The sequence below is a fragment of the Neodiprion pinetum genome, chromosome 2 (assembly GCF_021155775.2).
Source record: "Neodiprion pinetum isolate iyNeoPine1 chromosome 2, iyNeoPine1.2, whole genome shotgun sequence".
In the NCBI taxonomy this organism is placed as follows: Eukaryota; Metazoa; Arthropoda; class Insecta; order Hymenoptera; family Diprionidae; genus Neodiprion; species Neodiprion pinetum.
Genome location: NC_060233.1, coordinates 32500678 through 32515745, shown reverse-complemented (window position 1 = coordinate 32515745; position 15068 = coordinate 32500678). Strand labels below are relative to the sequence as shown.

General features: G+C 42.9%; 2 protein-coding genes across 5 annotated transcripts in view; one reads left to right on the top strand and one right to left on the bottom strand.

The window, feature by feature from the left end:
• The window catches only part of by (focal adhesion protein tensin), a 99110-nt gene that overhangs the window by 21085 nt on the left and 62957 nt on the right, over window positions 1–15068 (top strand). For all 4 annotated transcript variants that reach the window (XM_046613872.2, XM_046613874.2, XM_046613873.2 and 1 more), the window contains exons 2-3: window positions 12920–13028; window positions 13373–13410. In XM_046613872.2, the coding sequence (XP_046469828.1) occupies window positions 12920–13028; window positions 13373–13410 (147 nt within the window). The remainder of the gene's footprint in view (window positions 1–12919; window positions 13029–13372; window positions 13411–15068) is intronic.
• LOC124213060 (putative sodium-dependent multivitamin transporter) lies at window positions 2863–5642 on the bottom strand. Its single transcript, XM_046613888.2, has 7 exons — window positions 5495–5642; window positions 5291–5419; window positions 4835–5056; window positions 4415–4758; window positions 4202–4321; window positions 3466–4137; window positions 2863–3357 (listed from the first exon to the last, which is right to left on the bottom strand). Exons 1-7 carry the CDS (start codon window positions 5495–5497, stop codon window positions 3084–3086), a joined length of 1764 nt encoding a protein of 587 aa, XP_046469844.1. The 5' UTR covers window positions 5498–5642; the 3' UTR covers window positions 2863–3083.

Sequence of the window (15068 nt, the reverse complement as noted above, 5' to 3'; positions counted from 1 at the left end):
ATTTTTTAGACGTCAGTGAGGATATATTTTCTGTATTACAAACTTCTTAGATTCTGTATCTCGTTGATCCTGCTCAATACTAAAATACGAAAAATATTATGTAGCTAACCAGGTTGAACAATTCTATGCAACATCGAAACTCACTCAATGTCAAATTCTTTCCAACTCACTGAGTAATTAGTTCGTCGAGTTTCCTTCGTCGCCAGACGCAGCAGGTCAGCAGCCTGTGCCAGAGCACACGTGATAACATATAAGGGGGGGCTAACCCCAAACAAGCCTTTCAAACACGTGTAAGAAATCTGGTGGGGATAAAAATAAATTGTTATTTCGAAAAATGACCCTCGTGAGATGAAAAACAGTAAAAAAAAAAGAAACGCCCAGTAATGTGATGAAATTTAATTAAATCGGCTATCTGATAATTTATTGTAAATATTCTTTCAGTTTAGGTTTGGAGAAAACAGTTTACTCTGTCGGAATGTCTGCGTTATTAATCAGTGATTAGATCATAAGCTGATAGCTTGTGCGGGGTGGGGAAGGTACGGCTTAGTAACTATCACTATGCATTTACAGCTTTAGGCTATTGTATTATTAATACTTAACATTGTTGGTACAAGTAGCTTTTGTGATGTGCTATTGAGATAACTGACATGATTGACTAATTCTGAAGCTTAGAAGACTTAACGAGCTTAAGTCGACAGTGTTATTAAAATTAGAATATGACGATAACGAGAGAAGACAAAAACTGATTACACGTTTGAAAGCGTAATCTCAATCGTCATAGTGTGGAATTTTTAACCGGGTCGACTTCCATATCATGCACGTTATAACTTATTCAGTGATCGAGGGATTTCACACTCTATTCTCATCTTCAACTGTCGGGTGAAATTCAGGTCACAGCGAATTGCTCAAGTTCAAGAAACTCGGGACCAAATCATAAAGCGTGGAGGAACTCGCCAAGTACCGCTCACTAAGCAAGCTCAGATCATTACGAACGTATTAGCAAACCCCACACGGAGTATGGAAGGCGGGAACCTGTTTAATATTAATAGATGTTAACGAGTCCCATATGGATCTGGGGTAGGTAGCCATTGTCGATGCATGCAAATACGACGCGAACCGCGAAGAGGGCCATAATTTACTCGGAAGGTCAGCCGCGATCGGTCGTATGAAATAAGCTCGGTACCATCAACAGATTAATTTAGAAACTTGGTCCCATGATAAATTCTACAATTACCTTCGACGCTTGTTCTAGACCATGCATTATTCATAAGCCACTTGGGAAACTTCGCCGTTTCGGTGATTAAATTATTTTTGCAGAGGAGCAAAAATCGCTACCACGTACACACGTATCGATTGAAATCAAAAAAGGTCGGTATCTACCAAAGAGATTTATCGCTGATACCCAATCTCCCGGTGTCTGATAGTCGGCGGAGGAGAATTAGGCTTAGTAATCGTCTGTTGACAAAATGAGAGCTCGAGCTGCTGGTGTATGGTTCGACTGTTTAATTTCCGATGTCATTAATTGTAGCTTCGAGTCATGGCACGAGCTGTAAAATTCCACAGAAGTTCTTTTCCTTTAACAAATCCGTGATTACAGATATATATTAGAGTTCAAATGCGTATATTGGTTTTAAACGCGAGTTGGATTTTGAGAACGTCCATCGACTGAACTACGCACAGGAAAAATAAAAAGAACACTTAAGATTCTATTCGAGAATTCACATAATGCGGTCCAAAAGTAATACCAGATTGGCTGTCTGGACGAGGAGCTTAGAAATTCCTGAAATCATGATGCTATTAGGTAACCATCATTATGTCACGGAAAAAAATATTCCGAAGGCCGTGAAATCAAGTGTGGAAATCGTTTTTTTTCGCAAGTGGTTTCAAACGGTCAATTCACCGATCGCTTATACCGGTACTCCTGTTCACTCAATATCTGCGCGTAACGCACGTTCAATGTACCGAACAATCGGCCTTTAGTTATTCAACGATCGATTCGAACTGCCACAGGCATCTTTGAACCTCTTCAAGACCACGATATTTCTCGGGGTACCTAACCTAAAGTCATCAGTACTCAGTCCACACTCCGGATCAAATCTCGTATCTCAGTTCGGTAACAATTCATAGTTGTGTATTATTGGTAACAATAAATGCTCTTTGCGTAGTGATACAAGTTGCCTTTAGGGCTGAAATCAGGACGTATTGTTTGATCCGGTAAATAAACAGAAGGCATTTTTATTCATCGAGTCATTTGCCTTCTCCCGACTGTGATCGGCTTTCTGAGACTTCATTGATGTTTGTAAATACATGGTTTGTTCATGTAAATACACAGGCTTAACTGCGAGATGTGAATGTTCGGTATTGCACTGACGATGGTTCAACAGTGGCATGGACAATGATAAATTTCACGCTAATTATGGACGCTACTCTCTTGATTACGGTAATGTACTGCACATAAATTGATTGAAGATAAAAAAAAAATTAAAAAACTGCCTACGGAGAAATTGATCACCATAACACAATTAATGTGAATAATAGGCTCTTAACGAGTGTTTGTAGACATAACTTCGACTCCAAAATAAAATGACGTGACCATTAGTCTTGAAGATTGTCGGTAGGATAACTATTTTTCATCTTTTCTCCTCGAATAATTATGGACAAGGAGCCTGATCAATTATGCTCAACTTGAGCTGGAACCCTAATAAGAATTCGTAATATAATAAAGGTGCAGTCCTCGTTCAAATTATAGTTTTTTCCAACGAATTTGGATTTTCATAACAGATAACAAAAGTAGTCCTTGAAATTTTACTTTTATCTGTACATTTGTGACTTTTTTTATTTGGCTTTTATTGTATATCAATTATTCAACTCACGTGGTACATGTACACGTTTACATGGTTAAATTCATTTAATTTCGTTGGCTACGTACTTTACGATTAACGTTCAAATCAAGTAGCGATTATTCATTTTTTCTAAACAGTCTGAAATACTTATTCAGTATCATTTGGTTCTCTTTTACCACGTAACTGTTGTATCGACAAAAGAAAACTCTGACAAATGTATTCCCTACCCGTAGCGATCAGTTACGACGGAATTCGTATGTCCCTTTTATGTTCATGAATCGTTGAAATTTGAATGTTTGATGTTTTCGATACGTTGACTCGCCTTCGCCGTACTCTCTTTGCTATCAGAGGCGTGAAGAGGTCTGGGTCTATCTCTCGGGGAGTGTTCTTGGAGAGCAAACCTATCAGGTTGCTAACTGCGAGACCAATGATCATGGACACGATGAAGCCCATGGGTGCGTACCACATGTAGGAAATTCGGTAAAGATAAAAGTATGACGAATCCCCGAGTGGCCTATGGAAAGTAAATGCACATGGTCACCAGTTTCATCAACATGAAAATAAAATTTTAGCGCATATGCGAATTGCGCCGAGCAATCATATAAAGCTATCGGAAACATACATTTGTCTGATACTTGTCACAATCTGCGTTGGTAGAGTCACATTGTTGCAGCCGACGGTAGAGACCGACAATGGGATCTTGGAAGGTCTGGGATATCCAAAAGCAATCCAACTCACTAAAGCCAAACTGAACAATGTTCCCGTGACGGCGCCTTTCTCCTCTGCAGACTCGAAGAACATCCCGAGGGTGAAAATGGCAAGCAATGGTCCATAGACTATTCCAGCAATGCTGTAAGACGCCTGGACCAAGCTGCCAAAGCGTTTCGAAAGATATGACAGCAGGATGCATACTACTCCTACGGCAACGGCCAGAAACTTCCCAAAGAGGGTAGCCCGCTTTTCTGGAAACTGAAAACCTAGTTTATCGTACACCGGTTTTACATAGTCCTCCAGGGCAACCGCAGTCAGAGCATTTATGATCGCAGACACAGTGCTCAAGCTCGCACTGAATATTCCAGCGATGAAGAGACCGGCCAGTCCGGGTATGTTGGCGGTCGTCATTACCACGAAGTAGGGCATCAGCATGTCGTTCGCAGAAATCTCCCCCGATGCCACGGGGTCGCAGTCAACGAAGAAGGCGTACATGACCAGGCCAGCGAAACTCGCCAGCAGCCCCAGACAAAGGGCGAACGGCCAACTGCCGATCGCGGCTATCTGAGCACTCCTCAGGGTCCTGAAAGAATATTAGAAGACGATATTTTCACCGCCGTTTTTCGACGTCGATCCTCCCCTCTTACTTGACGGTGAGAAATCGTTGTACTTGGACTTGGGTCACGCCGTTTGCCGTCAAGGATATAATGAGCGTCCCGATGGTCAAACTCCACCAGGTATGGCGCATCGTTGGATCAAGAGAAAAACTGCAATTTTCGAAGTATTATAAGTAGACAGTTATTATCAGCGACCAGACGGCCTAATTCTGGTGTGAGGAACGAATCGTTGCGTTTACTCACTTATCGAACTCTATGCGGCCTCCGTCAACTGCCAACTGCCAAATTCTCCCGACGCCACCCTCAATATTAATTATCCCTAATGTAATGACTATGATAGCGGCACCGAACATCAAGATGCCCTGAAAGACATCCGTCATAAGTACCGCTTTGATACCACCGATTGTCGAGTAGAAAGTACAGATGATGCCGATGAGGAGTATGCTAAGGTCAGTTGAAAATCCAGTCGTAGCCTCCAAAGCTAGAGCTGGAGCGTAGAGAACGATCCCGGTGTATAAAAGCGTGTGCAAAGCGCTCATAATGCTCGTGAGAAGTCTGGCAGTGAAACCGAATCTCATCTCCAGATACTGCAAGATGTTTTAAGAACGTAATTTTGCGGTACCTGCTGCAGAACGAGCATGAATCTCAAAGTCAAACCGTTACCTCGAAGGTGCTCATTTTTTGGAACTTGAAGAACACTGGAAGATACAAGTAGCTCACGAACGGGGTGACCAGACCCTGTCCAAAGTACATTGCCACGATTTGGGAACCGTAAGCATAATTTTCAGCGCTCGTTCCGAGTAGAGTAATAGCCGACATGTATGACACCATCAAAGCAAATGCCAGCACTCCCGCATTTATCGTTCGATCGGCCGAAAAGTATTCCTGTTGACGAGTCATGGATAAAAAACTATCGCGTCGAGCCCATGGACGCGAAGATATGTAAGCAGAGCGAAGACTGAACTTCACGATTCAATTAGACCATTCGATTTTTCAGAAAATTGCCCTAATGTGGGTTGAACATGCAACTGTTCACGAAATTCACAACGCAACGGCCATCACGGTATCTTCCATGGCAATACCCATTTTACTCGTTTGGTTTACAAGAAACTGAGTTACCTGTACAGTTTTCTGTCGGCCACCGGTAAATCTGTAGTAAACTCCGATACTGGAACTGATCGCAAGTATTATACCGATCACAGCGTAGTCAGCCCATCCCAAGATCTCCTTAGTATACTTGCCGGTGACCTTAAGGGAATGAAACGTCGTGACAGTGATCGAGTGGATCAAATCCGGGAACAATTAGAAAAATATGGCACTCACCATTTTTCAACGTCCCACTGTTTCCATAGACTTCCAACACCTCGCACTCGCTTCGTGAAATCCTACTCGTCTATCTCCAAGCTCCTCCCGTTTTCGACTGTAACTAATTTGACACCAATCAACTGATTGACTTATTGAATTGATATCGAACGCTAAGTTGCGGTTACGAATCCCACCTGTCGGCTGCATAATTAAAGTCTAGATGGCAGCCACACGTATTCAGAACATGTTTTCAACAGTGACTGTTACGTTTCATCGTGCTTTTGTTGCAATAGTGTGTTTTATTATGAAACATAATAACGAATAAGATGAGTGATATTTACTTGATTGTTCGGCTATTATAACTGCTATTTTTCTCTACTTTTCTTAATCGTCTGTTATTCCAGCTCAAGGATACTGCAGGTGAAACCGTGACCAATTTCCCGTCTTGCCTGCTCAGTCAAACAGTCCCTTATAGCTCATGAGATCAACATAGCCATTCAATTACTTGATATGGGTTACAGAACCTTAGCTAAAACCGAACAAACAAGAAGCAAAAAGCAGAAGAGAAATGTAGGATTTAGTTTTGGTAGGTGTTCCGTTGACCGATTAATTGGCATCCATCGGTAGCTCTGCAAATCGAGTATCTGCTCCCAATACACGATTATTGTGCCGAGTAAAGAGCCTCTATTTATTCACCGAACGCCTGAGGTTTCCGAAGCAAGGTATATTGCTGGGTTTCGTACACAACACGACTCCTCGGGGCTTGCTCGGGTTACCTGAAGTCCTCAGCCCTCAGGCCGCGTCGGATCTCATATCTCGGTTCGGTAACAACTCGAGGTTGTTGTATGTATTATTATTAAGTACCGGCCCGCTCTGCACAGTGAACATGCTGAGTTTACGGCTAAAATCGGCTTGTACGCTTTGATCCGGCAAATAAATAGGGGGGCTATTCTTATTCCTCGAGTTACCGGCTAGTGCGGCGTTCTTATGACCGATTCGCGATACCGCTGTAACATGTTCACCGGTACACAAGCCCTGTTTACGAAGATACACGGGATCGTGTCGATGTGGCGATGTCGAATGCGGGTATTGCGAGATTCAATTATATCTGCGAATGAATCCTACAAAGGCGACAAGGTATCGCATTCTTACTTATGGCATCACTCAGCTGTTGTTCATCCGGATACTCGTTGTTAACATTTTGTTGTTCGCGTCGCGGTGAGAGACCGAAGCTACAATAGGCATGATAAGATGTCAATTTAAACCACGTGGAATATCTATGCAAATTATTCTTACCTCACAATGGCTTGGCAACGTTTGACGTCGTCTAAACAGTTACGAAAATCGAGTATAATGCCGCTGAAAAATTACTTGTTACTTTCGGAGATCCTTCGGACAACTAGGTACACGTACTATAAATTTTTTCCATCCCTTTCAAAAAAAAATTATGAGTCGTTTTTTTTTTAAATATTTATTCGGGATGCTTAATTGATTACGTATCCTGGAACTTGGAATACTGCACAGCCCGTAATCGGCATGAAGTTGAATTAAACATGAGTTAACAAGCTTTTGAAGAGAAAGTGTTCGAAAGAGAACGGGACTTGTTTTTTTTTTTCTTTATTCCTTATTTATCCGTCGGTCTAAACGCAGCTGTACTGCATAGCGATCGTAAAAGTCACCGTCCCGACTGCGCATCCTCTTCGTTTGCGAGTTTGCAAAGTCATGAAACAAGACTTTGAAAACAGAACAAAACGTCAAGAGGGAGAAGAGGAGAAGAGGAGAAAAGGAAAATAGGAGCAGAGCTGGACCCGCGGGACAGCCGGTCTTAGATTCTGCTGTCAAGATGCCCGGGGTCACGTGATACGGCGTAGGTGAGAACACGCATTATCGTCGATAAGCCAATGAGATAGGCGTATGAATAATGTCATGATCGTATCGTGAGATGCCCCGGACAAAGAGCCGCGGTCGCAATGTTGGTATTTTTAGGACGCGGTTTGTACCGCTCGAAAGACGCTCTGCGTTACCATTGTACACAAGATACTATCTGTTCCTCCCCCAGTTCTAATTGGCCTATTTATCACATGAATTAAACAAGATATTACGCGTTTCACGGTTGAAACAGAATGTTCCGCAAAAATAAAAACGAGCGATTTGTTTACTCGATGACTTAAATTGCGCTGGAATTTCAGGCTGTAACTTTTCTGTCTCAGGTGGAAAGAAAGTTGAAACTAAAGACGTCTGACTTTTTGAAATCGAATGTGAAAAGAGATCACTCATTTGAATGAAGAATTTGATCGATCGTACGTTACTTTTCCCAACTTTCTTTCCTTTGAAAGGTGCCACTTTGGAATACCGGGTTATTATGGGTACTTATCTGTCGGTGGTCCAACGTGTTCGGTGTGGGCGCGCATTCTGTATCGTAATAACGGAAAACGGAAAACCGGGTAGGTGTGGGTAGAAGGTACACTCGTAGGTGATACCTAGACGCACGTTTAGTGCGTTCCGGGTTCGGCGTAGGGCCGAAGGAATTATTACATTTCTCGGTAAGCCATAAGTCCTCCTCCTACGGAAAGCGTGCATGTGGGCTCGTGAACTCGTGTGCAGGTCGATGTCATTCCGTTTTATGACGGTTCGTGGCATCGCGGCTGCAGCTCCGTTTGCCTTCTTGACGATTTCTTCTTCGCCTTCTTCTCCTCTCCTCGGCGGCTCTTCGCGCCAGAAGGTAAAAAGTTCATAAGATTTAGAGACCGCTGGTCAACGAGGGTCAACATTTTTGACCATGCTCGTAAGGCCATTGTTCATTCGCCGCTTTGGACAAATTCTCTCTTCTACCTTCTTCTCGTCGTTTGTTCGATCGTGCAATTTATTTCTTGGCATGAATAATTGGAGCAAAGTCTCTGTGAAGGCTGCACCCTTTGGTTTGATGGGAATAAAGGGATCTGGAATCGATTCAAGGTGGTGACGATTTACTTATCGTCAACCCTCACCGGACACAGAGTAGAAACAAAAACATTTGAATACCATATGACTGTACGAGCGCATGACAAATGACCCGCTCCACGACCGTACAGAAGAGGAGGCGAAGGTTCAGCTGTCCTCTGGTATGGTCTTGAGTGAAATAAATAAGGACAGAGAGGATAAAGAGAGAGAGAGAGAGGAAAATATTAAGAAATGAAGAGAGAAAAAAGTAAAGAAGAAAGAAGCAAGCTCGACGGTTATCTTGAAATACACGTCGCCCCGTAGACGCGCGTTTCAAGTGACTTTGAATGATCGCCAGGCGCTCCTAAAACGCAACTGTGTTCACACGTGAGTCACACTCTGCTGAGTATAAGGCAGAGGGCATGAAATGTAGCAAACGAAATCGTAAGTATATGAACCTTTATACGCACGAACGTTTAAGGTGCGTTGAACCGTTTGAAATAGTGTATTTCCTTAATTAAGTAAGAGGTGCAGCATTCATCTCCAAATTACGTAACGGGCTTGCCTCGCCTGAACTCGAAACGATTCACCGTCGATGTGAAATTTCTTAAAGAAGGGGTAAAATATAAAGAAGATAAGGATTTCTTCGAGTCTGGAACGTAACGCGTAATACCTGCCGGGCGCCTACCTGAACCAGATTTTATGGAACCCTAACGAGCGGATAAAAAAGCTGGAGAGATCGATCTGATTGGTAATCCCTTTGTAAATTCGTAACAAAACAGAACGAGCAACGCGTCGAGTGTATGTACACAATGCACAAAACATGAATGCAGTGACAATTGAACAGGGTCCGACTGAGAGTAATATGTAAACTAACCGAATCGCTTCTCACTCGGAATAAATTTCCATTCAAAATTTACTCCTATGTAAGTGTATATGTATATGTATAAACGTGATACACCCACGTGTTCGTTTCCTACGCCATCAATACACGAGACAGACACGTACTTACCGACGTCACACTGACCATACGGAAATATTTTTCAACCCACGCGTAATGGATGGAATGGATCCTCAAAAACACCGACTGGATGATTTCGTGAAGTACTTTCAACCTGTAGAAGAGACGAAACTGAAAGGTTTTCCAGTTGAAAGCTAGGTTGTACGAAAATCCATGCACCTATGATCTTTTACCACGGGTGAAAAGTCGTGCTTTTTCATCTCTGTATCACTTGCAAATCGTGCTAAACGCTAAGTAGATACATATATGTATAATACATAGGCATATACGTATATCTACTCGGGTGCGCCCCACACATCCTTACGTGGGATAAAGCTCAAAGCTCTCGAGTACGCGGGTAAGCTGCATTGATAAATACACAAGGGGAGGGCTGTGTTGAAGATTCATGGGCCGAAAACAAGAATAAAAATGTGAAACATACACACACACACACACACACACGCTCAATAAAGCATCTTTCGCACAGGGCGAAAGCCTTGAGGCCTGAAATGCACGACGCTCTTCACTTATATATTGAAATCACTTGAACTCCTTGAAAAATACTACTATACGAATCGTCTCAAGCATTGATATTCATGGTTATTTATTTACCTTTATTTCTTTTGCATTTTTGTAGCGCCGTACGGAGTTAAGGAATTTGACTCTTACTCGGCGAATAAATAAACGTTGTAATCTCTCAATTTCTATCAAACGATTAACGAGAATTTTCATGCGCAAAAATATCAAATCGTCGATTACAATTGGCCGAATAATATGACCCCAAGGCGATGAGACTCTGCAGTTAATTACGATTTGTAATAATCTTCCAACGTATCGGGAGCAGTTTATGTGGTAGCTTGTTAATAACGAAATATTAATCAAGAGCTGACGAGAGCAGGCCTATCGCATTCTTAAGACCTCACGATGAGCTGTTAGAAAGAAATTGGGTTAATTATACTAATGTCGACGATATCTACGTGCGCTTGGCTACAACTGCAGCGGCGAACAACCGTCCAACTGTGCTTGGTAATCCGTACACGAAGACAGACGAAAATAGTCGTATATGTGCACATGATGTACACGCAAGGCAGAAACGGTTAGTTAGCTATTAAATATCTCCAGCTATATGCCCACGCGCACGCATTTCAGAATTCAAAAGAAGTACGTAGTCTTCAGCCACAGCCTTTCCCCAGTTCGTCTCTTTTCCTCACTATTGCATCGGTTCTGGACACCAACCATCGCGTCATTCAATTGCTTAATCAAGCACGAGGGATCAGTAAGAGAGAGAGAGAGAGAGAGAGAGAGAGAGAGAGAGAGGGCAGGGGGCATAAAAATTTTAATTGTTAGACGAAAAACTATGAAATCCACCACGCGTCGTGGTATGTACAACATCGTGGGCTCCGAAGCTTCGATTGTGATTCATCCTCCGAACGTTGCACGTGAAGTCGGAAAAGAAGAGGCAACTAGGCGATCATGAGTGGTTCAATTCATTATTACGGGGTCATAGACGGGGAATAGGGAATAGACGGGTACCCATCTCGAAACGAACGTGCGGCGCATGGCGGGGGTTCATTCGTTTGATTAATTACCAACTACTACTCCCATAAGATCAATTGAAATGAGTCATTCCGGGGTTCGGTGGTAAGTCGAATGTCGTAAAAATACGTACGTTCGCGTGATTGTGGTAGAGGCACACGACGCACAGCACACAGCTATGCGCGGGCCGATATGATCTATAAGTAAAACCCATGCTGTAGCATGGAGAAGGCTGCGGCTCGTTGAAACGAAAGATCAATTAGCTGATGGTGCTGCACTCTCGGTGCACCAGGCTCTCCGTCAAGATTTCATTTGTATTCATTCCCACCGAGATGTGTGAACGAAGGGTTTGTTGTAAATAGTTGTCCCGGGTTCGTTGACCGCAAACTCACTACCACGTCGCGATACCGCGTCCACCTCCTTCTCGTACGTATCTAGCCACCTTCACCGAAGCACAAGATCTCACTTACCTGGCCTCGGAAGACCACCGCGGCTTCCTGCACACTCACGCCGCGTCCCTTTCTTCAGCTTCCTCTCTCAGGCTCTTCTCTAACCGCGTTTTACCCAGACCAAGGCTCACCTCGGGTCACCCAGATCTTGAGGGGTATGCAACCTGAGATCGTTAGGAAGAATGCACAGCTGTCTTCAACATTTCGTGAAGAACTGCTCATGGCCGTTCATGGATGAACGAAATCGGGGATGAGCTTTTCACGCTTCCAGAGTTACAACGATTCTCGTTTGTATTTTCAACCCGAAGCGGTAGTTCCATCACTATTTTCTAGCTGTGGCAGCTTCTTATTATTACATCCGGGTAATGGCAAACTGGCCAAGATTTAAAGCGTGCTACGGTATAATGAGGTCTATTTGAAATACGGTTTCGAATCTCGGCACGTCTTTACTTGGCGGTACCGTTTCGACGCTCGGTGAGAAAGTGTGTAATGAAGCGATATTACTAATGTATCTGAAAGAACGTAATGCACAAATTGAAAAACTTGTGACATGACCAAAATTCAATCCATCTAAAAGATCAGCGAATTGTTCGAATCGCGGCTTCTTCACTTTTTAAACAGTTTACGTTTTACTCTTAGTTGCATGAATCGGTGTTCATTCTACATCTGTTCTGTGATAAAGAGTGACGTCACATTACTTCTCCATGAAAAAAGAAAAAATCCCTTCATTACTTGTGATTTCGAGAGCGAAGCAGATGTCCAAATACTGCAGAAGAGGGGATATCGTTATTAGGCAATTAGTTAGTTACGGATCGACGATCCGGCGACCAAACAAGTCCGTGCCTCAGAGTAAATTTTCATGATATACCGCTTTAAATGAGAAAATGATGTAAAAATACATCGAAACGAAAACCGGCTCGTCCTTTTCAAGAATCTTGCTGTTTGATGAGAAATGAAAATAAAAATGAAAAACGAAACACATACACGTGAGATACAAATTGTTAATTAAAATTTCAACCGCGCTTTGAAATAGCGCTGATTTTCCATCTTTCCTATGGTATGTAGAAGTAGTTTACGGTGAAATATGATTTCCTCTTTCACGTGAATCCCATCAAATTATCTCATTGCGCAAGTCGAGCCAATGCCCGCTCTGTGCCGAATGCAAATCTGTGTTGGTAGCTGATCACCACTGTAAGTTACAGAGTCACCGCGTGTTTCTAGACTCTCCACACGATCTGTAATGATATTCGGACCCGCATCTCAGTCCATACGTCTCTCAGCGTGCGTTTGATAAATTGCCACGCTGCATAATGACGCCGCGGCTTTGGTTTGCGTCAGGTTCAGCGGCGCACGCGCACGACTTTCCCGCTCTTAGAAACAGCTGCCCAGCACAAGCTGCAAGCTCACGCAGCGCAATTACCATCCGAGGTAAACAAAGCTGCCTGTTCTTACCGGCTGAGCAAGCTCTGCTCAAAAAATTGTCGAAAGCTTCTGTCCACACGCTAACTAACATTATTTTTGTATTTTCCTATGTTCCAGAGCGAATTTGAACCGCAATGTCACGTTTTCCGTACAAAGCAGCTGCGCAAGTCGAGGCCGTGTCATCTTTGTCATCAGCCGGTCATCAAGCAGGCTTCGTGCTGCCGCGGTAAGTGTGAGTCAGCGGAGCTTGACCGTCGGTAAAAAAGTTTATCATAGATCGACAGTTGTTTATACGGCTATCTCGAAACTCGAGTAATTTTTTTGTTTTTGCTATTTTCTTTCTTCAATCAACTTATCAGAGATTGAATTTCTCTCGACCCTTGTTGAAGGTACTTTAAATTTAACTTGATTATAATTTGAAAAAGACAGAAACAAAACAATCACAAGAAAAAAAGTTACGGGGAAAGAAACAATAAAGATAACTAATACCGCACCTTGCGCGCGGTTATCTCTGAATAAATAACGACGTCATTATCTTCCGTTGATTTTTTTCTCTTCTTTTTGTTCCAGTATGCAAATACACGTGTCACAAGGCTTGCGAAGACAAGGTAAGAGAGCTCGGGCCAATCCGGAGTTATTGTAATTTTAATTCCCGTGTACAGGCCGAGGCGGCGGCGTATTGCCGCCTTGTCTCAAATCTATTGAGTATCCTCGCGAGGCGATTGGTAGATGTGCAGCTTGCAAGTACGTGTAAATACATATGTTATAGACACGCACCCGACCGTACAATGAGGACAAGCCAGATAGCTCCGTTATTAAGTCTCGTCTATTATTTATTAGTGTGGTACGTATACCAAATTGGGCGAAAGTTAATACGATCCCAGGTGACGTCTGCGATTGTACAGAGAGAAAGGCGCACATGTTAGACGGAGGAGCATGCGGCTGAGGAGGGGGGGAGGAATCGAATGGTAAAAAAAAGTTTTTTCTATTCTCCTTTTTTTTTAAATTTTTTTTTATTTTTTTTAATTTTTTTTTTTTTGTTTTTTTGTTATTGTTGCGTCACACGCATCGACGCGTGCTACCGGATTAAGCCGCACCTTTATTCGAATTCCAACGATTCTTTCTTTCGCCCAATCTTATTGTACGTACGCGTACACTTGCGACTGGCGCTGCAGCAGTCACTCTTTACTTTTACGAACCTCTCGGCGTCTCGCCTATGTGTCTCTATTTTTCTATTTCCATTTATATACATAGTTCTTTCCGTTACACGTTGTTTCGTCCGACCGTGTAACAACGGGGCGGCACACGTTGCTTCGCATTCTAGACGTTATCACGGGCGTTACTTTGTCCTATACGCTCTGTGCAGGCATATTATAGGCATAATACATATAATTATACAGGGTATAGAGAGGCCTTCCGTACACGTTTTACGACCGATACAAGGCCTGATTCTGGAAGTATATCACACTACGTAAGGGATATTTTTAGAACGCGTTTTTTCTACCTCTCTTCTTGAATTTGCACGCCGTTCGTTCTATTTAAGATTATTTATTTACCTTACGTCCGCGTCCGTTCGAACGGATTGGAGGAATCAGTCGAGAAGAGAGAGCATCTCGAACTTGCGGAATAAGTTTGGAAGCGGAATAGTTGCGGTAATTTACGCGCGCGTGGCACCCAACCTCAGGCTATCTATCCATACGGTCGGAATAATACATGAAACAGGTATACTAAAGAGCTCGCGGACAGATGATGTCACGAGTTCAAGGCGACATCGGCCCGTCGGACGATTTGAAAGCCTTGCTTATATCACGCTGCATCAACCGGGCCGTTGCCTTGACGTCACACACACATTAAATCGTATTTTTCAAAAAATTTCTACCTATCCGTGTGCATTTTTTTTTTTCGCTTATATCTAGCTACATGATGAATTCCTACTGAATACGTGTACAATGCTCTTTTTGACACTATCTGCGTTCAAAGAAATAAATTTAACAATTACATCAACGTTACTTTAACTGGGTCGAAAGTTCGAAGATCAATTTATGCGGAAAGTTACATGGGGGCATTGAATTTAAGGAAATATCTGGGCCCGCGGTTTCAGTTATCGATAAGCCACATATCTTAATCCCCATGTCTATGGGAAAGGTCTGGCCTGTGAATAGATTATCGGTTTCATATACTGGCTCAGCCCTTGCACAATATATTTCATATCAATAGTATTGTAACTCTCTCGGGGGTTACTGACAAAAAAATACGGCTCGCTGAG